This window comes from Heterocephalus glaber, unplaced genomic scaffold (assembly GCF_053883595.1).
Source record: "Heterocephalus glaber isolate CG9 unplaced genomic scaffold, H.glaber_assembly_v1.0 deba00000331, whole genome shotgun sequence".
Lineage (NCBI taxonomy): Eukaryota > Metazoa > Chordata > Mammalia > Rodentia > Bathyergidae > Heterocephalus > Heterocephalus glaber.
The window spans coordinates 22,217,690-22,239,690 of record NW_028258142.1 but is presented as its reverse complement, the minus strand read 5'-3'; the positions used below and the strand labels follow the sequence as shown (position 1 = coordinate 22,239,690).

Sequence of the window (22,001 nt, the reverse complement as noted above, 5' to 3'; positions counted from 1 at the left end):
TCCTTTCACAGTAGCATCCAAAAAATTGAAATACCTAGGAATCAAGGTAACAAAAGAAATCAAAGACCTCCTTGCTGAAAACTATAGCACTCTAAAAAGAGAGATTGAAGATGATATCAGAAAATGGAAAGACAGGGCTGGGGATTTAGCTCAGTGGTTCTGCCGCCTGCTTGCAAGCACAAAGACCTGAGTTCAATTCCTGGTACAAAAAAAAAAAAAAGAAAATGGAAAGACATCCCTTGCTCCTGGGTAGGAAGGATCAACATAGTGAAAATGGCAATACTTCCAAAACTGCTATATAGATTCAATGCAATCCCAATTGAAATCCCACCAGCATATTTTACAGACCTTCAGAAAACAATCCAAAAATTCATTTGGAACAAGAAGAGACCCAGAAAAACAAAAGCAATTCTAGGCAAGTGATATGACGGGGGTATCACAACCCCCAACTTGAAACTATACTACAAAGCTGCTGTGAAAAAACAGCATGGTACTGGCAAAGAAACTGACCCAAGGATCAGTGAAACAGATTAGAAGATGCAGAAAGAATGCCAGACACACTCAACCACCTCATCTTTGACAAAGGAGCCAAACACCCTCACTAGAGGAAAGATGTCCTCTTTAATAAATGGTGCTGGAAAAATTGGGTTTCAGCTTGTCAAAGATTAAAACTAGACCTATATCTCTCAGCATGCACTAAACTAAAATTGAAGTGGATTAAAGATCTAAATATTAAAATAGAAACACTGAACCAGCTGGAACAGAGGTTAGGTAGAACTCTGGAAGACATTGGTGTAGGAAAAAATTTTATGAACAGAAACTCAGTTGCCTGTGAACTAGCACAAACAATCAACAAGTGGGATCTCTTCTTATTCAAAAGCTTCTGCATAGCAAGAGAAATGAACAACAGTGTGAAGAAATAACCCATAATGTGGGACAAAATTTTCACCTGCTATTCCTCAGACAAAGGTCTACTATCTAGAATCTATAAAGAACTTTAAAAAATCAGACCTCCCAAATTTAAAGACCCAATCCAAAAATGGGCATCTGAAATGAACAGACATTTCTCAAAGAAGTAGAAATAGCAAACATATGAAACGTTCAACATTACTGGTCATTCGAGAGATGCAAATGAAAACAATGCTGAGATACCACCTCACCCCAGAAAGAAAGGCTGCTATCATGAAATCAACCAATAACAAATGTTGGCAGGGCTGTGGGGAAAGAGGAACCCTGCTCCACTGCTAGTAGGAGTGTAGACTGGTGCAACCACTGTGGAAATCAGTATGGAGATACCTCAAAGAACTAGGACTGGAAGTCCCATTTGACCCAGCTATTCCCCTGCTGAGTATCTTCCCAAAAGAATTAAAAGAATCATACCACAGTGATATATGTGCATCCATGTTCATAGCAGCACAATTTGTGATAGCTAAAACTTGGAAGCAGCCCAATTGCCCATCAACTGGAGACTGGATAAAGAAGATGTGGTTTCCTACAATGGAGTACTACTCAGCCATAAAAAGTGAGAAATTAGAGACATTTATACCTAAATGGATCCACATTGAGGCCATACTTTTAAATGAAATAAATAGGACACACATGTATAAATACAGAATAGTTTCTCTAGTGTGAGAAACTGAAAGTGTAAGTAAGGGCTAAAAGGTATAATAGATAATGTGAAATAGGAAGAAAAGGGGCAAAGGGGAAGTAGGAGGGGTAGGGGAAATGAAAGAAGGGAATGGAATTAATATGAGAAAATGAAAAAATGGAAACAAAGTCTTTGTAAATAGGGAGAGATGGAGGGGTTGAAGGGAGGGCAGGGGAAGGGGGAAAAATAAGAACCAAGAGAGATTATGTAAAGGTGCAAATTTCCAATGATGAATGCAATGATATTGTATACCTAAAATGTACCAATAAAATAAATTTTTTTTAAAAAAATAGGGCATTTGAGGACCAGCTTAGCCAGGTGGGTGGAGAGGACCTTGGCTGCTTGGAGCCCTGCCCCATCCAACCTGTTCCCCGCCCACCAATGACCAGCCAACAGACAGTGAGGACTTTGGCCAGCCTCATGGAGCCCTGCTCCATCCCACTCTTGCCGAACCCCCCAGCCACCAGCTTACCCACCCCCCCACCCTCCCACCCCCTGCCTCCTGGCTATCCCACTACCTGGTTCCACACTACAGAGGCACAGGGAGTCATAAAGTTCATTGTCCTGAGCTCCAGAAGATAGAGCAGAAGTGAACAACAGAAAGAGGGCCTCTCTCAGGCTCCTTGATGAAAACTGAAGCCCACTGGAAAAGTGAAGAGAATCTCTGCAATAAAGGCACACCAGACTACCTTACTTGGTAAGTTGGAGGGATCATCACCTCCCATCGGAACCTGGACTATCTTCAGGAGAAGGGCAGCTGGAACCTGCAGTAGAACCTTGCAGAGTTGAACCCTGCAGGAGGACAGGGAGCTCAACTTGGGACTTGAAGCCAGAAATCTGCCTGAATCTCATGGGTCTGCTACTGGCTTGATGAGACTCATTATATTTACACACTGCTGCCCATGTTGTCTATTGTGACACCAGAGACATACCCTGAAGTAGGCCCTTGATTTTTACTTTTTATGTTATTTTCAAAATTATTATTTTTTAAAATTTTTTGTTACTCTTATTTTTAGGTTTTTATTGTTACTTTTTTCTTTTTCTACTCTTCTCAAATTTTTATTTTTCTCTTTTTTTTTTCTCTTTTCTTTCTCTCTCCTGCATTCTCTCTCACTGTCCCACATTGTTCTTCATCTCCCTTTTTGTTCCTCTTCAGGCCCTAATTCGGATTTCTTCTTTATTTTTCTTTTCTTCTCTTTTCCTTCTCTCCATTGTCGTTAGTTTTAAAGGAAAGTAAATACAGTTTCTAGCCTCCCCATTGCTGTTAGGTTGCTCTGTTCTCATCTTTTTCCTTTCACTCTGTCTTTTCCTCTTGTATTCAACAGTTTCTTAAGAGTTTCCTGTGTCCTGATCTTCCTGTGTCCTCTGGCCTCACTGCTAACCTTCCCCTATCCTTCTACCTATCTATCCCTCCCTCCCCAACTCCTTCTAACTCCCCATCCTGAAGGGTAAAGTTCCTATATTGAAGAGTTTATTCACTATAAACATATGTTGGCTGGTCCTAGATTTTTATTTAATTCACACAGTTAAAGGTGATAGATTAATAACTACCACAAATTGTCATTTTCTAAGCTATGCTTGATGCCATGGTGTTGCTAATTGTATCACTTGGGCTGAGGTGTTGTGATTGATCTAATCAGTTGTCCTTCCTGGTATAATGAAAATGAGATAGCCTCAGAGTCATTAGAGACTCAAAACCTAAAGACCAGCTATATCTGGATGACACCTCTGAGAAGCAATCATTCTATAAGGGTTCTAAATACAAGCAACAAAAGATACTTGCAATAAACAATTCTGAAGCATCAACCCAGGAGTTAAATCAAGGACAGTACCAAAAACAAAATCAAAAAGACATTTAAGCAAAGCACAAACTCAGACTTCCATCCCACCAAGGGTAAATTCTGGGGGAAACGAGGTGGAAAAGTCTGATAATCAACCACTTGGACACCCTAAACTGATAGCATAGGAAGTAACAAAACAGATGAATGAGGCTCTAGAAAAATTCAAAGCAGAAATAATTTCCCAGATACCTACAGAGATGGTGAGCTGAGTGAAAGACATGATTAGAGGCTCTGGAACAGAAACAGATAAAAAAAAAATAGATGAGCTCAGAAACATGTTGGAAGCCATGAATGCCCAGCATAAGAAAGAAATGGAAATCATGATCACCCAAAATAAGAAAGAAATGGAAACCATGAAACAGATTCAAACAGGTATCTAGGAGATTAAAAACTCCATTGAAAGTATCCACAGCAGATTAAGGGAATCTGAAGATAGAATATCAGATATGGAAGACAGGATCGTGGTTAGAGACCATGAAAATAGAGATTTCTTAAAAATAGTAAGGGACCATGAGAAATCAATCCAACCAACTGCTAGATGATGCAAAGAAGAATAACATAAGACTGACAGGAGTCCACGGAAAAACAGGAGAAAGTACAATTGACATAAAAAAAACTGTTTACAGAAGTAATATTGGAAAACTTCCCAGACAGAGGTAGAGAATTGGACATACAGATAAGTGAGGCATATAGAACTCCAACTAGCCATTATCAAAAGAAATCTACACTTAGACATATAATAGTCAAGATCCCAGAAACCCAACAGAAGAACAAAATCCTACAGTTAGAGAAAAGAAACAAATCACCTACAAAGGAAAGCCCATTAGAATCACAGTAGACTTCTCAACACAAACCCTCAAGTCAAGGAGAGCCTGGAGTGAATTATTTCAAGCCCTAAAAGAAAATAACTTCCAACCTAGACTGTTGTATCTGGCAAAACTGTCTTTCAAAATCGATAGGGAAATTGGATACTTCCACGACAAAGAACACCTGAGAAATTTCATGAACACCAAACCAGCACTCTAAACAATTATAAACAATATCCTAGAAAAAGACAATGAAGCTCAAAACTCCATGAGGCCCAACAGAGGGAAGCCACCAGGTAAGGCAAGAAACTAAAGGGAAAGGGGGAAAAATAAAAAATAAAAAAGCCAGCAACACTAAAACATCATGACAAGGATGAGTCAATATCTATCAATTATAACCATCAATGTTAATGGCCTCAATTCACCAATCAAAAGAAACAGACTGGCAGAATGGATTAAGAACCAAAATCCAACAATATGCTGTAAAAAAGAAACACACCTAACTCAAAAAAGTTCATAGACTGAAAGTAAAAGGATGGAAAACAGTTCTCCACATGACAGGAACCTGAAAAAAAGCAGGGGTAGCAATCTTATTTGCAGACAAAGTAGATTTCAAACCAAAACTAATTAAGAGAGACAAAGATGGTCACTACATCCTTGTGAAGGGAACAATCCAAGAGGAAGAGATGACAATCCTAAATATATATGCACCAAATGCAAATGCCCCCAACTATACAAAACAAATATTAATGGACATGAAAAATCAAATAAGCACTAATACAATTGTAGTGGGGGAGGTGGGGATTTAACTCAGTGGTTCCCATGCCTTCCTTGCAAGCACAAGGTCCTGAGTTCGATCCCTGGTATCAAAAAAAAATTGCAGTTGGGGACCTCAATACCCCACTATCACAAATAGACAGATCATTTAAACAAAAAAATCAACAAAATTCTAGAACTGAACCAAGCCATTGAACAAATGGACTTAATAGATGTTTACAGTGTTCCTCCCCATGAAATCAGAATATACATCCTTTTCAGCTTCACACGGGTCATTCTACAAAATAGACCACATGCTAGCTCATAGGACATGTTTAAGTAAATGTGAAAGAATTGAAGTTACCTCCTGTATATTATCAGACCATAGTGCAATAAAATTGGAGATCAATAACATAAGAAACTGCAAACCCTCCCACAAATGGAAATTGAATACCCTCCAGAACAACAAATGGGTCACAGAGGAAATTAAAGAAGAAATTAGTTTCTACAAGTAAATGATAATGCCAGTACAGCATACAGGAATCTATGGGACACAATGAAAGCAGTTCTATGGGGGAAATTCACAGCAGTGAATGCCCATATTAGGAAAACAGAGAACTCAAATAAATAACCTAATGCAGAAACTCAAGCTCCTAGAAAAAGAAGAGTATAACAAACCCAAAGCTTGTACAAGAGAGGAAATTATAAAGGTCAAAGCAGAAATCAATGCAATGGAGACTAAGAGAATTATCCCAAAAAAATCAATGAATCAAAGAGTTGGTTTTTCCAAAGAATAAAATCCATAAACCTTTACCCAACCTTATCGAAAAAAAGGAAAGAAAAGGCTCACATGCATGCAATTAAGAACGAAAAAGGTGAAGTCACAACAGATTCAGGAGAAATTCAGAGGATCATCAACACCTACTTCGAGAACCTGTACTCTAATAAAATGGAAAACACAGAAGAAATGGACAGATTCCTACATACATATGAATTGCTAAAGTTAAATGAAGAAGATATAGAAATTCTAACCACCCCAATTACAATGAGTGAAATTGAAAAAGTAATAAAAAATTGACCAACAAAGAAAACCCAGGTCCTGATGGCTTCACTGCTGAATTCTATAAGACATTTAAAGAAGAACTATCACCATTACTCTTTAAACTCAACAAGGAAATTGAAAGGGAAGCAAGGCTTCCAAATTCATTCCTGGAAGCCAGTGTTACTTTGATTCCAAAACCAGGGAAAGACCCAACCAAAAAATAGAACTATAGGCCAATCTCCCTACTGAACACAGATGCAAAAATCCTCAACAAGATACTGTCAAACAGAATACAGAGGGTCATCAAGAAGATGATACACCCTGACCAAGTTGGATTTATCCCAGGGATGCAAGGATGGTTCAACATACATAAATCAATAAAAGTAATACACTATATTAACAGAGCCAAGGACAAAAACCATATGATCTCAAGAGATACAGAAAAAGCATTCAACAAAATCCAATACCCATTCATGATAAAAAAATAAATTAAAAAAAAAATCCCAAAGAAAACTGGAATAGAAGGTCTTTATCTCAACCTGATTAAGGCTATCTATGAAAAACCAACAGCCAACATCATACTAAATGGGAAAAAACTGAAAACTTTCATGCTAAAATCAGGAACAAGGGAAGGATGCCCACTATCACCACTCCTTTTCAAAATAGTTCTGGAAACATTAGCCATAGCAATTAGAAAAGAGAAAGAAATAAAAGGAATAAAGATAGGAAAGGAAGAAGTTAAACTGTCATTATTTGCTGATGATATGATACTTTACATAGAAGACCCAAAACACTCTGCCAAAAGACTTCTGGACTTAATTGACAGATTCAGTAGAGTAGCTGGATACAAGGTCAACACTTCAAAAACAATACCCTTCTCATACACAAATAACAGACTCACTGAGAGAGAAATTAGGGAAACAATTCCTTTGACAAGAGCATCCAAAAAAATGAAATGTCTTGGAATCAATCTAACAAAGAAAGCAAAAGACCTCTATACTGAAAACTACAGCACTCTGAAAAAAGAGATCGAAGAGGATATAAGAAAATGAAAAGACATCCCTTGTTCCTGGGTAGGAAGAACCAATATAGTGAAAATGGCCATACTTCCAAAACTGCAATATAGACTTAATGCAATTCCAATTGAAATTCCAACAATATATTTCACAGAACTAGAGAAAACAATCCAAAAATTCTTTTGGAAGCAGAAGAGACCTAGAATAGCAAAAGCAATTCTAGGCAACAGAGACATGGCAGGGGGTCTCACAATCCTCAACCTGAAACTATACTGCAAAGCTACTGTGATAAAAACAGCATGGTACGGGCAAAGACACAGACCCGAGGATCAATGGAATAGATTAGAAGATGCAAAAACCACTCCAGACACACTCGGTCACCTTGTCTTTGACAAAAAAGGAGCAACCACCCTCATTGGAGGAAATATAGCCTCTTTAATAAATGGTGTTGGAAAAACTGGATTTCAACCTGCCAAAGATTAAAACTAGACCCGTATCTATCACCATAGACTAAACTAAGATCAAAGTGGATTAAAGATCTAAATATTAAAACAGAAACACTAAACTTGCTGGAAGATAAGTTAGATAGAACTCTTGAAGACATTGGCATAGGAAAAGACTTTATGATCAGTAGCACAGGAACTAGGACAAAGAATCAACAACCGGGATCTCATCTTATTAAAGAGCTTCTGCACTGTAAGAGAAACCACCAACAGAGCTAAGAGACAACCTACCATGTGGGAAAATATTTTTAGCAGCTGTACCTCAGACAAAGGACTACTATCTAGAATATATAAAGAACTGAAAAAAATCAGATCTCCCAAATTTAAAGATCCAGTTCAAAAATGGGCATCTGAAATGAACATTTCTCAGACAAAGAAGTAAAAGCAGCAAATAAACATATGAAAAAATGTTCAACATCACTGGTCATTTGAGAGATGCAGATGAAAACAACACTGAGATTGCACCTCACCCCAGAAAGAATGGCTGCTATCAAGAAATCAACCAATAACAAATGCTGGCAGGGGTGTGGGGAGAAAGGAACCCTTCTCCATTGTTGGTGGGAGTGCAGACTGGTGCAACCACTGTAGAAATCAATATGAAGATACATCAGAGAACTAGGACTAGAGGTCCCATTTGACCCAGCTAGTCCCCTCCTGGGTATCTTCCCAAAAGAATGAAAAGAATCATACCACAGCAATATATACACCCATGTTTATAGTGACACAGTTTGTAATAGCTAAAGCTTGGAATCAGCTCAAGTGCCCATCTACTGGAAACTGGATAATGAAGATGTGGTTTTTTAATAAAATGGAGTACTACTCAGCCATAAAGAATGAGAACCTGGAGACATTTATAGCTAAATGCATGCATGTTGAGGGCATACTCTGAAGTGAAATAAATAGGACAAACGTGTAAATACCGAATAGTTTATCTGGTGTGAGAAACTGAAAGTGTAAATAAGGATTAAAATCATTAAAATGAATAATTGATAATTTGAAATAGGAAGAAAAGTTCCAAAGGGGTAGGGGAAGTGGGAGGGAAAGAGGAAAGCAAGGAAGGGAAAGGAAAAACTATGAGAAAAGGAAAAAATGGAAACAAAGTCTTTGTAAATAGGGAAGGGAGCACAAGGAATAGGGAAAAAATAAGAACCAAGACACATCATGTACAGGTAAAAGCACCCAATGGTAAATGTAAGCGTATTGTATACCTAAAATGTACCAATAAAAGAATTTAAGGAAAATAATGGGCAACTGAAATGAACTGACACTTCTCAGAGGAAATACAAATGGCTAATACACAAAAAAATGTTCAACATCTTTGGTCATCAGAGAAATGCAAATTAAAATAACAGAGATTCCATCTTACTCCAGAAAGAATGGCTATCATCAAGAAATCAAATAATCAAAAATAAATGCTGGCAAGGCTGCAAGAGAAAAACAAACCTTTCTACATTGTTGGTGGAAATGTAAACTAGTACAACCACTATGGAAATCAGTAGGGAAATTTCCTCATAAAAAAACCCTAAACATAGAATTTCATTTGACCCAGCTATTCCCCTTCTAGGTATCTTCCCAAGAGTTAAAAGACATCATGTGATACATACATGTTTATGTTTATAGCAGCACACTTCCTGATAGCTAAATCTTGGAAGTAGTATATATCTATCAATGGATAAATGGTTAAAGAAAATGTCATATTTACACACAATGCAGTACTACTCTGCCATAAAGAATAAATTTGAGTCATTAGTAACATAATGGATGCACCTTGAGACCATAATGTTAAGTGAAATACATCAGACACGTTATTATGAAAAGAATAATTTTCTTATTTTGTGTGTGTGTTAAATGGCAACCAATCTTAAATATCCTATACTGTAACTTCTCTTATGAGAATCCCAAAGTAGTACAAATAATTGAAACAGCAAAATAAAAGACAATAGGAAACAGGCAGATAGGTTTTTTGTAAATGGGAAGGGGATCTAGATACGGAGGAGAGGGAGAGGGGAGGGAAATATTATGTACATTATGAATGTAGTCATTGTGTACTGCAAACATGCACTAAAAAAAAAATTTTAGAAGAGTGGTAATATGCTCCTTGGCCCACCTCTGCCCACTGCATGGCTTCCCTGACTACCCTCAAAATGAGTCAATACAAACTAGAGATACCAGGAGAGAAAAAGCAGGATCCAATCCTAAGGGCACTAGCAAGCTGATCACACACCAATGCAGACTTCAGCCATAAGTTTCCACTGAGGGACCTGAACCTGCAACAACTACTAGGGACATGAACGTGACCCAGGATTACTGGCCACAGAAATCAGAAATGGAGACCATTCACCCAGCTACTGACAAAGAACTAGGCTGCTTGACCCATTATGCCTTCTCCAGTGGCTTTGCTACATATTGGAGCCACATGAGAAGTGTTAAAAATTCCTGGGGCCTGGCACTCACTTCCAGAATTTCTGATGTGGCTGGTCTGGCATGCAGCCTGAAAAAACTGGGACTTTTAAGAGCTTCTTAGGTGATTCCAAAGTACAAGTAAGGCTGAGAATCACAGCTATTACTGTGAAAATGGGAAGTAAAGGGCTGAGAGAAAGATCTGCAATGATACCGTGAGGCTTGTAACACTGTTCCTTAAAATTTAATGCGCCCAGGGATTTTGACTCAGTGGATCTAGGATGGGGCCTAAATGTCTGCATTTTTTAAAATGATAATCTTACTGTAAGTGGTTAGAATATAGTCCTCAACCTCTGGCCATCAGAGAAATGGAAATTAAAATCACCCTGGAGAAAGGTTCCCCAGAAATGAAAGTTAAAAGCAACTTTGCAATAGTGTCCCCTTTATTAAATGGCACCGGTGTATGATGGGGTTTTCTTGGGAATAGGGGAGTGTTAAGTCTATTTTTCATAATTAGTCCAACTTGTTTCTTGTCAATGGAATTGACATCTTTTCCAGCAGTCCTCCTTTCCTCTACAGAACATTTTTTATCCTGCAGTTGGCAGGAAACCAAAGTTGTCACAATTTTCAGGCCTTTAAAAAGGGCCCAGTGGCTACAAAGACCACAGGCACTGGAGTCAGGCTGCCTGGCTTTGAACCCTGGAACCACCACTCACCTGCCTGTGGCTCTGACAGGTACCAGGCCACTTTACACGAGAACTTGCTAGAGACAAGTTAGGATAGTTTCTGACAAAGCAAGTCCTCATACGCAAGGTAATCCGAGAGACTCATCCATGAGTAACATATGCAGTGCTTTTGATATTTATTTCTAGCTGCTCAAAGTTTGTATTTTTTTCTTGAAATCTATTTTTGTATTCAAAAATACAAAATTTCTCTTCTTCCTTGTCCTCTTTTCCTTCTCCTCCTCCACTGAGTTCCAGATACAACTGTTTCCAGGTTAGATGACCTCAACATAAGCATGGATCTACTGTATCAAATTTATCTACGTACACCCCACTAGGCCCGAGCATCTAAGAGCTCCAGAAAACAGATATATGCAAATTAACATCAAATCACATTTTTAACAGAATTTTTTTAGTTTCAATAAAACTTTCTCAGAGAAAAGAGTTCATCACTGTCACACCCTAAATTACTCTAATCTTGTAGATTCTGTTAGAACTAAATCCCAGTATTTAATGTTTTGTGCTCAGGGTCTCATGCATGCTAATCCATGCTCTGTCACAGGGCTACACCCTCCTCCCCCATATATCCTGTTCTGCCACAACCTTGCCTCAGAATGAGACTCTAGCCAGCCTGCATATAACCTGCAGCAGCTGGCTTAACAGGCTCTGTGGTCTTGGGGAATTCCCAGGAAGGCAACCTCTGCTCTGCCAGGCTATTTTTCACTGCAATACTTGTGAGCCATTTCTCTGTAGGAAATTCCAAAGTGAAGTATGGACATGTTACTCAGAGTGATTCCAAACCAAAGCAGAGAGGTAACAGTTGTTGAAAAAGCCACGGCATGGTCTCTGTGCTAGTTTTTAGACAGCTCCCCATTGCCAAAGATACCATGCCAGACACATGCTGAGGATTACAAAACTCACGTTTGCAAATCTATCAACCTTTACAAATTTAGTCTGCCTGTATCTTAACCTCTGTTAAGGCCAAATAAGTTACAGTGGGCATGTCAGCAAGGTCAGAAGCTCTCACATGACTTTAACAGAAACATCTTTATTTCACACAACTTCATCTCCACAGGATCCTTTCTATTAATGACCTAGTTTGTGTGCTCATATTTTTCTTCCTTGCTCTACTCCACAGACTTCCTTTGCCTTCCTAATATGTCAGATGAATTCTGACAACTTCCTCTTTTACCTTCACCAAAATATCCTCAGACTTTACTTCTCTCTTCAAAATGTTTCTTAAATTCCTTTAGTTCTCCGCTACTTTTCCCTCATACTCACTGTCAGAAGTCATAACCATTTAAGCAGTCTCCATAAAGTTTATGAAATTATTTGCATGGTTAAAAAGGGATCAGACTTTAAGTTCAAAATTTACTGATGTGCTATGCAAAGCAGTTGTGAAGTGGAGGATGCCTGTAATCCCAGCACTCAGGAGGCCGTGGCAGGAGGATTGCTGTGAGCTTGAGGCCAGCCAAAATTACATAGTGAGACCCTGTCTCAAAAATTAAAAAGTGAAGTGGAATAGTTTTTAGTCATATGTGAAATGTATAATTGCAACTATGATTTGAAATACCTTCGTTGAAAATGGCTGTTTTTCTAGACCTGTTTCTCCAAATATCCACCACTATCATTAGATTTTTGAATGTAAAATGTTTACTATACAAATTCAAAACATGTTGAAGTACATAGAAGGGGCTTTCAATCAAAGTCATGTTATTACCAATGTGCAAGCCAATAACAAGGACAGCAGAAAGTCACAGAGGCAGCTCAAGGACTGCCACAGGTAGGTTTGTTATAGAAACACAGAAGGCAGCAGTACATTAGTGCTTCTACTAATCAACTTCTTAAACACTGGCAAGCTACATTCTCTTAGCATATCATTTAGGAATGAAGACTCAAAAGAAGTTCTAACTCAACAAAAGTCATGATGAACTCCTGGAGATCAGAAAGCCAAGTCACAAATCACACTTAGCCAGCAGAGCCAAATGCAATAGAACATGTCGATACACCAGTAAGTGACCTAAAAAAGTGCCTAAATGACTGCCCCTAAAATCACCTCCTTGAAAACTCAGACATCTGAATGAGATATCTCATAGATGTAAAACCCCACTCCTAATTTTTGTATGAAGATGGCACTTTAAGAATAGGAAACTTGGGCCTGGATTTAGTTCAGTGGTGCCGCTGCCTGCTTTGCAAGCACAAGGTCCAGAGTTCCATCACTGGCACAAAAAAAAAAGGAAACTTTCTATAAAGGGCTGGATAGTAAATGTCTGAGGCTTTGGGAACCAAATAAGTATTCTATTGTACGTTTTCCTTTTTCACAACCCTTTAAAACCAAAACAATTCTTAGATTTATAAAAACAGGCCGATCCCTGTTCTATACCAAACTACCAAACCCAGGTTCTGTACAGCACAGTGAGTTCTGTCTCCCTGCCTGTTCTCTGTACACATGGCCTCCCATGGAGCAGCCACTAGGGCTGCCAGCTGCCCCTCCTATTCCCAGAGGACTAATGGAGCATCACTCCAATGGGGCAAATGCAATATACCACAGCTGTGACCAACAGGGAGAGATTAAGAACAGGTGTAAAGGCTGTGAACTGATGTGGTCCAGGTTTCTGAAATCATAAAGGGCACACAGTAAGATGACCAGTTCATACTGTACCACAATGAACATCCATCCAGGCACTCACACCTGCTCTTGATGCACAGGTTGCACCTTGTAGCCAGAAAGCTGGTGCAACACTTTGCCCAACAGAGATTAAACATGTAGACATCAATAACTACCACCCTATCTCAGCATTATTGAAAGAAATCAAGCAACAGCAGAGCAGTGTGCCTTCTTATAACCCTGATTAAAGTCAATGTCAGAAACTGTGGTGGAAGTGAACTGGGCTGGGGGTATCTGTCCCTGGGTGGGACAATCCTGCCGCTGCCATCCACCTCACAGGTCACGTGGGAGGCAATGAGCCCTGTTTGTAATTCTTTCACATTCCAATAACTCTTAGAAACAAGAAACTTCCAGCACATGCGAAGTTCTTACTAGTGTTTCTTCAGGGGAAAAAAAATCACCACTGACTCTAGGTGCTTGTGTCCCTGCTTGGAACTGTAAGGTTTCTTTTGGTGAAAAGATACAGCTGGGCTACAGGAAATTTCAGTATCTTAGCCCCTAAATGTGACAATCAGATGTATGCCAAAAATAGCTATCTTTAAGATGTCCCAAAAGACATTTTTAGTTCAAAATTCCTTTACTGAAAGATAAACTTAATTAAAATCCATAACTTCCATGAGAACAGAAGTTTGTTTTTAGGGTTGGGGGGGTTCTTTGCCCACTTTATTTACAGATATAGCGAAGGGCACAGAATTGTGCTCAGTGCATTGTAATAACCAAATATTCACAGACTGAAAATTGTCAACTATAAAATTAGGAAATGGCTTCATGAAAAAAAACAAGAAAAGACCTAGCTTGGCAGATGAGGAGCTGCAGATGTCAAAGCTGTTTACTTTTTCATACCAAAATAAAAGCAATAAACTAGAATAGAATGAAATCTTTGTCCTCTGAGATAGTCAAGCAAAGCTCCAATGCAGGCAGACCCTCTAACTCACAAAAGCAGCTTGGGTCCTGCTGAGCAGGAAGACAGTTCTAGGGGAGCTAGGCGACACTGAAGTGGAAACAGATTGAAATGTAACCCTTCTCCCGAGAAAACAGAATACCCCAAATAAAGAGAGAGTGCATTTTGTTTTTCCGGGTGTACTGGGCCCAGCTTCTTTTAGAAAAGATGAACTAAAGTTAACCATAGGAAGTCAGGCAGCAACAATTTCAACAACAATCACAGTAGCAACTGGATCCAGCCTCCTAGGACACACCAGTGAAAGCAGAGCCTTTTGTGGTGAGTTCAATTGTTAGTTGTTGCCAATCGCTCTGTACTGTTCCTCTGAGAAGGCGTGAAAAGTGATATAGAACCTTGCCTTGGACCATTCTCCACCTTTCTCTCCACTCCACCACCTGTTCTTGTGGAACAGAGGGGATTCCCCCCCGAAACTGCCATCCTCCTCTTCAGAGCCAGTGTCTGCGGCACAACCAAAATGTGGGCAGGAATCCACGTGTCCTTTTTGGGTGTTATTTAAAACAGCAAGTTCACAGAGCCAACTCGAGCTGCTAGAAGGCTACACCTGTAATAATTAGCAATTAAGGTAAGATGGTCCAGCTAGGAGCCAATGAAAACAACTGCACCACCTCACAGAGAGATGGTTAACCCCTATTTTCCAGAAAAGCACGTCTCTCTCTGCTTGTAATGGGTGCACACTTGGACAGAAAGAGAAATCCTAAAAACAAGGCCTAACAGATTTAAGTCAAATCTCAGCGTTTTCTTTGTTCGATTTTGTTCCATATTTGTTCCATTCAACAAATATGAATGGAGCCACTACTCAATTCAAGCATGAGCCTCTATGGATATGGCTATGAATGAGAGGAAAGATGGCCCATGCCCTTACAGGGCATTGCTCCAGCCAGCCCACCATGGAAGAGAAGGCTGCTGTCAGCATGCCTATGATTCAGGCCTTGCTGCACAAAACCACACTCTCTGTTCTACAGCTTCCATGCCATTTCCTCTTAATGGTAGGGCATGGATGGTTGGGGAAACACATGCCATCTGAGAGGGGAATCAGATGCTCTAAATGAGCCAACAGCTATTCACAGGGCTGCCTTCGTGCCTGTCCTGAGCTATGCCGGCCACAGGATGGGAGACAGCAGAGGGTTGAGAAACCAGACTGGGCTGGGGGTCTGATTTCTTGTCTTGTCTGCCAAGACCCTTTCATGACCCTGAGTAGGAAGCAAAGCTCTCAGGTCCTCTGCGAATTGCTGTAACTTTAAATTCTAACCAGCTGTGCCTTCCACCTGCTCTACGGTCATGAGGAGGATGCTTTGGGTAGTCAGAGAGGAGGCAGGAAACAAAACCCTGTGTAACTTTCCCAAGGAACTTGATTTTTAGGCTTACTGTACCCACTTGGAAAAGTATTAGAAACGAGTCATGCTGACCAGTAAAGAAATGGCTGTGGCTAGATATTTCTTTCAAGAATATCTATTGTAAAGTTGACAAAACACAAAATTTCAACAAGTGTCCACTGAGCACCTACTACAAGCACTCCCCAGGCCACACTTCACAAGACACAGTGGTGGAGGATGAATATCATACAACACTTCCCTGTCTCAAACTGCTCAAAACTCTTTATGTACATCAACTCATTTAAACCACACAGCAACCCTAACTTCAGTACTAATACAAGGCTTAGTTTACAAAGGGGGAAATTAATGCCTAAAGATTAAGAAACCATTCAAGGTCACAAAATAAGCAATAGAGCTAAGATCGAAGTGGAGCAGAATTTGTTACTGTATATGTTTTGCCATAATCAAAGCCCTCAGTGACCCACCAGAACGGAGCTTTCTACACCTTCTCTCAGATGCATCCTTAGCCAGCGCCTGGTGCTACTCTAATGAAGTGACCTCTTGCTCTACAAATTCTAAATAAACAGATCTGCAGCAACACCACACCAACTTCCATGCTCCCCATAGGATTTGGCAACACAGTTGTATGACCTCAAAGAAGGGAAGGAGTTTCTGCATCTCCATGTCACTTTTCCCATGGGAATGTAAGCCACCCTGCACGAGAGCAATCCCTAGTAAGACATCACTGACTGGACACAAGCATGACTGAGGGGCAGTAGGCCACGGGTACCCCTTGGCCTCTACTCGGAGGTCCATGAACCAAAGACAAAAATCACAGGCATTTCTCTAAACTGTATTAACTAATACACTGTTAAAGAATGACCCTGGAAAGCATAGTCTTCTCTTGCCCCCAAAGCTCTTCCTTCCTGCTTATCTGTCCCCCAACATTAATATAGTGTGAATAACATGACCTAACTCCACTGTATACTGTTGGGTATTGGCTACAATTTTAAAGTCTTTGGTCTAAAAATTAAACCTGTAAACTCTGAGATAAAGAACTGTATTTTATTCTTTTATACATAAATATTATCTAGGGCCATTTCAAATTCACAATAGATGCTCAATAAATCCTTAGTTAAGGAATCAGAAAAGCTATTAGGATATTTATTGAACACAGTCTCATTCAATATAGAGTAAATTTTACTGCTGTTTTCTATACAAACACTCTTATTTCAAGAAAGCTTTTAATATGTCATTTTACTGGCAAAAAACCCAATAAAGGAGAAGTAAACACAAACCTTTGGTTCAAAATACATAGTTTGGGAAAGGAAAAAAATCAACTTGTGGGAAAAATTTTGATTGCTACAGGAAGGTAACACCATAATGACTTGTTTTTGTTTGTTTTTTTGGTACTGGGGATCGAACTCGGGTCCTTGTGCTTGCGCAGCAGGTGGCGAAACCACTGAACTAAATCCCTGGCCCTAACACCATAATGACTTTATATGCTTGGTTTAGCTCTAATGAATAGTTCAGATAAATCACACCCAGGCTATGATATCTTAACTACTGGTAAGGGTATGTCCTGTATCAGATTATAACGCTGAACAAATATGCCCTCTTACACTCATTAAGCTATCATTGGCATTCACGCAAGAAACTTTGGGTAAACTTTGGGTAAACTTTGGGTAGTTGGCACAACACACCTTGGGGGAAGAAAGTCTACAGAGATCTTGACCATGCAAGTGAGATAAAATCCTACAAGGAAGGAAAACTATTTATGTACAAACCAGTTCAGCACATATTATAAAGTCAGTTATCCAAGACAAACCTCAAGGACAATGGATGCAGTGGTGGTGTTTTGTTTTGTGTGGTACTGGGGACTGAACCCAGGGTCTCTGAACTGAGCTATATGCCCAGCTTTTTTTTTTTTTTTTAAAGAGAGGGTCTTGATAAGTCCTTATGAACTTGAGATCCTCCTGTGTCAGCCTCCTAGAGTACTAGGACTACAGGCATGCACCACAATTAGCTGTTAGTGTTTTCTACAAAACTATCTGAAATTTATAGCCACCTGAATTTAGTCTCCTGCCTTACACAAATCCCAGGATCTGGAACCTCCACTGGATCTGTAGGCACCTCCGTGATGATGAAGGGCCCTGGCTTTAAAAGCTGGGTTTAAGTCTGGGCTCTCATGTGTCAGTTTTGAGACCCTGGGCATGTTATTTAATTCCTGATTTTTTATTCCCTTTTCTGTAAGACTGAGATAATACAAATGCTACAGAGTGGCATTAGAAATAACACACAAAGAATGGTGCCAAGTACAAGGTAAGTCTCAAATTGTCATTATTATATAATAAATATAAACTGTTACTAGCAGAAAGGCGCTAAAACAAATGAAGGAAAACTATTCAGAGTCAACCTCTCCTCTAACTCACTTATTAATTCTCAGTACATTATTTGGTGTCACGTGGATAAAATTTATTTCATCTGTCATACTCAGTCTCAAGTCTGCTTTCCAGCTGAGCCTGTGATCCCAACACTTGGAAGGCTGAGGGAGGGGGATCATCAGGGGTTTGAGGTCAGCCTGTCTCAAAAAAAACAAACAACCAAACAAAAAAATCTACTTTCTATATCACTAATGACTTTTTCTTTTTTAAAAAAATCTCTTTTCAACAAGATCAGATTTCTTTCACTTGTGCTTGTGCTGACAACTATTCACCAAAACACACCTGGAAAAGAGTAGGATTCTACCTAGTCTGAGAACACTGGCCAGCCAGTAACACACATTACTTACAGTTTGGTTTAAGAGGAACACTCCGAAAAGTCTGTTTTCCTAGCAGGCTACTTGTCCTTCTCCTTTCCGATTAATAGGGAGTAAGCACCAACTTTCCACCCCTCTGCAGGGGCCTCCCTGCACCTGCGCATCTGTCCAAATGGGTCTGCACCAGGCCGGAGGCTGGGAGCCCTGGTTTCTAAGGTAGTGCTTCTCAAATTTCAATGCCTGTTTTATTACCATGCAGATTCTGATTCAGAGGGTGTGGGGAGTAGCCTAAGATTCTAAGCAGTGTTCCTGACGGTGTGCTAGACCACACTTAAAAGCAGCAAAGGGCTACTGGGCAGGACAATCACAGCCCAAAATCCAAGGACACAGCATTCCACCATTCTTGGGACTCAAAAGCCAAATGAAGGCAGCAACTGCCACCTGACTTTGTTTTGAAGACATAAGTTACAGAATAGTGTAAGTCAATGCAATATATATAGAACGCTGACCTCCATAAGGAAAATAAATATAAAATAAAACAAGCAAAAGGACTGTTACCACTTTCTCCAGCTGAAAATATCCTCTTCAGCCCCCAAATTCAACTTCTTTACTCTTTTCTCTGATATAAAACATCATCTTTGCTAGATCACAGGCTTTCTTTGGATAGTGAAAACATATGCCAAGATGATGCTGGCATCTCCAGTTGAGATAGGCTAAGAGAAATACCACACAGCTTTAAGAAATCTGGAGGGCTGGGGATTAGCTCAATGGCGCCATGCCTGCCTTGCAAGCATAGGGTCCAGAGTTCAATTCCCAGCACCACAAAAAAAAAAAAAAAAAAAAAAAAATCTGGAAAAGTTGGCGGTAACAGCGTGACAAATAGAATAATCAAGCACCCAGGGTTTCTGAAAGACTGACGTGCTTTCTGTAATTGTCACTGATTTATGTGCAGTCTGACCTTTAAGGACTCAACAAATGAGCAAACCATCTCAGGGACACTTTCCATTTTACACTACAGGCTTTATACAGCAGTGATAGGAAAACAATGTGTCCCAAGAAACCAAGAATTATTGTGGTTGTGTGGATGAAACACAGGGCTGGAACCAGGGAAGCTATCCTGCTGCCAACACTGCCAGGTCATTTCACCAGCTGGGTGACCTTGCTCATGCAGTTAACCCTCAAAAGTCTTCCAGCTGAACATACTACTTCATCCTCTACTCACATCCAGTTTAGTATTCACCCCGTGTCCCCTAAGAAGGAGCCCTTCTTGAGCCTTAGAAGTGACTGTTGATTCACTTACGTCAGTTGTGGCCAACCTGTGGCACGTGTGCCACATCAGACTGTTAGAATCAATTGAAAGCTCTAAAAGGTTCGCCATCACATACCTACCTGATGGTTGCCATTCCATTCCCATTGCCAAAGACAGATTTAAAAACACAAGCATGAGATGTAACTGATGGTACTTTTGTACCACTAAATGGACCAGCTCTGGAACCACTTTAATCTGAGCCTTTGAGTACAGATAAGACCTTAATACTCAACTCTTTTGAAATTTGCCCAATTTGGTAGATGATTCATTTTGACATGAAAATTTGTCCCAGTACTCATCATTTGTTTGATCCTCCACAAGGAAGCTAAAACTTAACAGCGACTTGCTATCCTTTCTAGTCAAAATAATTTGAAAATTGTCAAAATCAACCAATGGAAAGGACCAAGGTGCCATTGTATGTGGAATATAGTTTCTTGCAGCCAAAAGCATTATGACTGATTCACTGGCTATGACATAATGAATAGTAAAACTCTTATTTCAAGTTCATTTCTGGGAATTCCTGTTACCTTGTACTAGCCAATCCTGGTACTCCAGTAGTGATTCTCAGAGCCGTGAGTACTAGGACCTCACCTAGTGCCTTTAAAAGTAGGCAGTCAAAAACACTTATGGGCATGTGGCTCCTCCATCCAAGGGGAGACCAGGAGAGAAAACAAGAATTCAATGACTAAACAAAGCAACTCAATCCTCACACTTTGGAAAGGCTGCAAGCAGGAAAGTATGACTCTCTCCTTCAGGGAATAAAAACCACCTGTTCTTGGACCAGGGATTTAGCTCAGTGGTTCCAGCGCCTGCCTCGAAAGTACAAGGTCCCGAATTCGATCCTCGGTTACCAAAAAAAAAAAAAAAAAAAAAAAAACCAACCACCTGTTCTTACTGTTCCCACCTGGGTAGCAGTTTAAAACTAGATTCTCTATCCCTGTTCGGCCTGTAGTTATTGATGTAATAAGCACCCAGGTGGCTCCGTGGACCATATTTTCAGAAAGATTATTTGTTTTCTCGAAGTTCAAAGTCCTGAAGTTTGTTGTTTTCCCTCAACACAGCCACATCATCCACCCATAATCCGCCCCCCCTTCTGCCACAGAGGCCTTGACCATGCGTGTGATACCTCTGTCCTGACACAAGGTCAAGAGACAGCCAAATGCCAAGTATTTCCTTGTTGACTTTGTATTTACAAAACAAAGCGCAACTCCAAAAACAGCCATTCGTCTTGGCTACCCCTGCTGTTTACACTCAAGGTCCAGTCCACTTGCCATCAACGTGCACCGCTTTCCCCTCTGCCCTCCACCACGAAAGTATTCAGGGAGCGTTAAACACAGTCAGGACCTCAGGGCACACCCGGTCGGCTCAATCACGGATGCCTGGCAATGCTCGGGTGCATATCAAATCTGTTCCCAAGGAGCATGCACCCCGCACATTGAGCATATAAGCGGCCCCTACTTGCCCAGCAGCGTGTCCCCTAATCCCTCCTTGGCCGCGCTGCCATCCCATCCAGTCAAGGTGCGCTTACCTGAAGCACGTGGTGAGCTCGCCGGAGGGCTTCAGGCAAGGATATTTGGTAGTCGCGATTTTGTTTTCTGAGCAGATTTCTCTACGAAAAAGTTGGAGAGCAGAGGCTGAGGATTGTGGGGTTGGGAGCATTGTGTGTGTCCTGGCATCTGCGTCCGGACGCGCTGGGCGGGCGCTGGTCCCTGTGCGCCTGTGCCGAGCTGACTCCGAGGACAGGACGAGCCACGACAGGGTCAAGGCAGAGCGCAGCCAGCCCCAGGCTAAAGGCTGAGGCAGCGGTGCGCAGGGTATCACAGGGCCCCACCCACGGATAGGGGTCGCCCAGGTTAAGGAGGAGGCTGTTACTCAAGAGCACAATTAGAAGTCGCCCGGGACAGCTGAGCTGCTGGCCCCAGCGGGAGGAGGGAGGGCGCGCGAATCGCCGCGGAGGTGGGCAGTGGGGGAAGCCCCCGCACCCCGCCAGCCAGGCGCACCACACAGAGCCGCTCGCTCGCCCTCCGCTGGGGCTGGCGGCGCTTACCTGTCGGCGTCCTCGGGCTCCACTCTGTAGGTCCACGTGTGTCCCAGCGCCAGGAGCAACAGCAGCGGACCCAGGCTCCTGCGCAGCTGCCTCCTGGCTGCTCCTCCCCGGCTGGAAGGAGGCGGCGGCACCATCAGGGAAGCTCCCGGCTTCTTCCCCGCTCCGGAGCTCGCTCTCCCCTCCCTGAGCGCTGCTTCTCTGCCGCCGCCGC

At 41.0% G+C, this 22,001-nt stretch overlaps 1 protein-coding gene across 3 annotated transcripts in view; it reads right to left on the bottom strand.

The window, feature by feature from the left end:
- The window catches only part of Ccbe1 (collagen and calcium binding EGF domains 1), a 268,355-nt gene extending 246,396 nt beyond the window's left edge, over positions 1-21,959 (bottom strand). For all 3 annotated transcript variants that reach the window (XR_015443286.1, XM_021239199.2, XM_021239200.2), the window contains exons 1-2: positions 21,791-21,959; positions 21,272-21,352 (exon numbers count right to left, since the gene is read on the bottom strand). Coding sequence is in view for 2 of the 3 variants with exons in the window: in XM_021239199.2 (XP_021094858.1) it covers positions 21,272-21,352; positions 21,791-21,924 (215 nt within the window). In the remaining variant the exon portion in view is untranslated. The remainder of the gene's footprint in view (positions 1-21,271; positions 21,353-21,790) is intronic.
- Between the last annotated feature and the right edge of the window lie 42 nt (positions 21,960-22,001).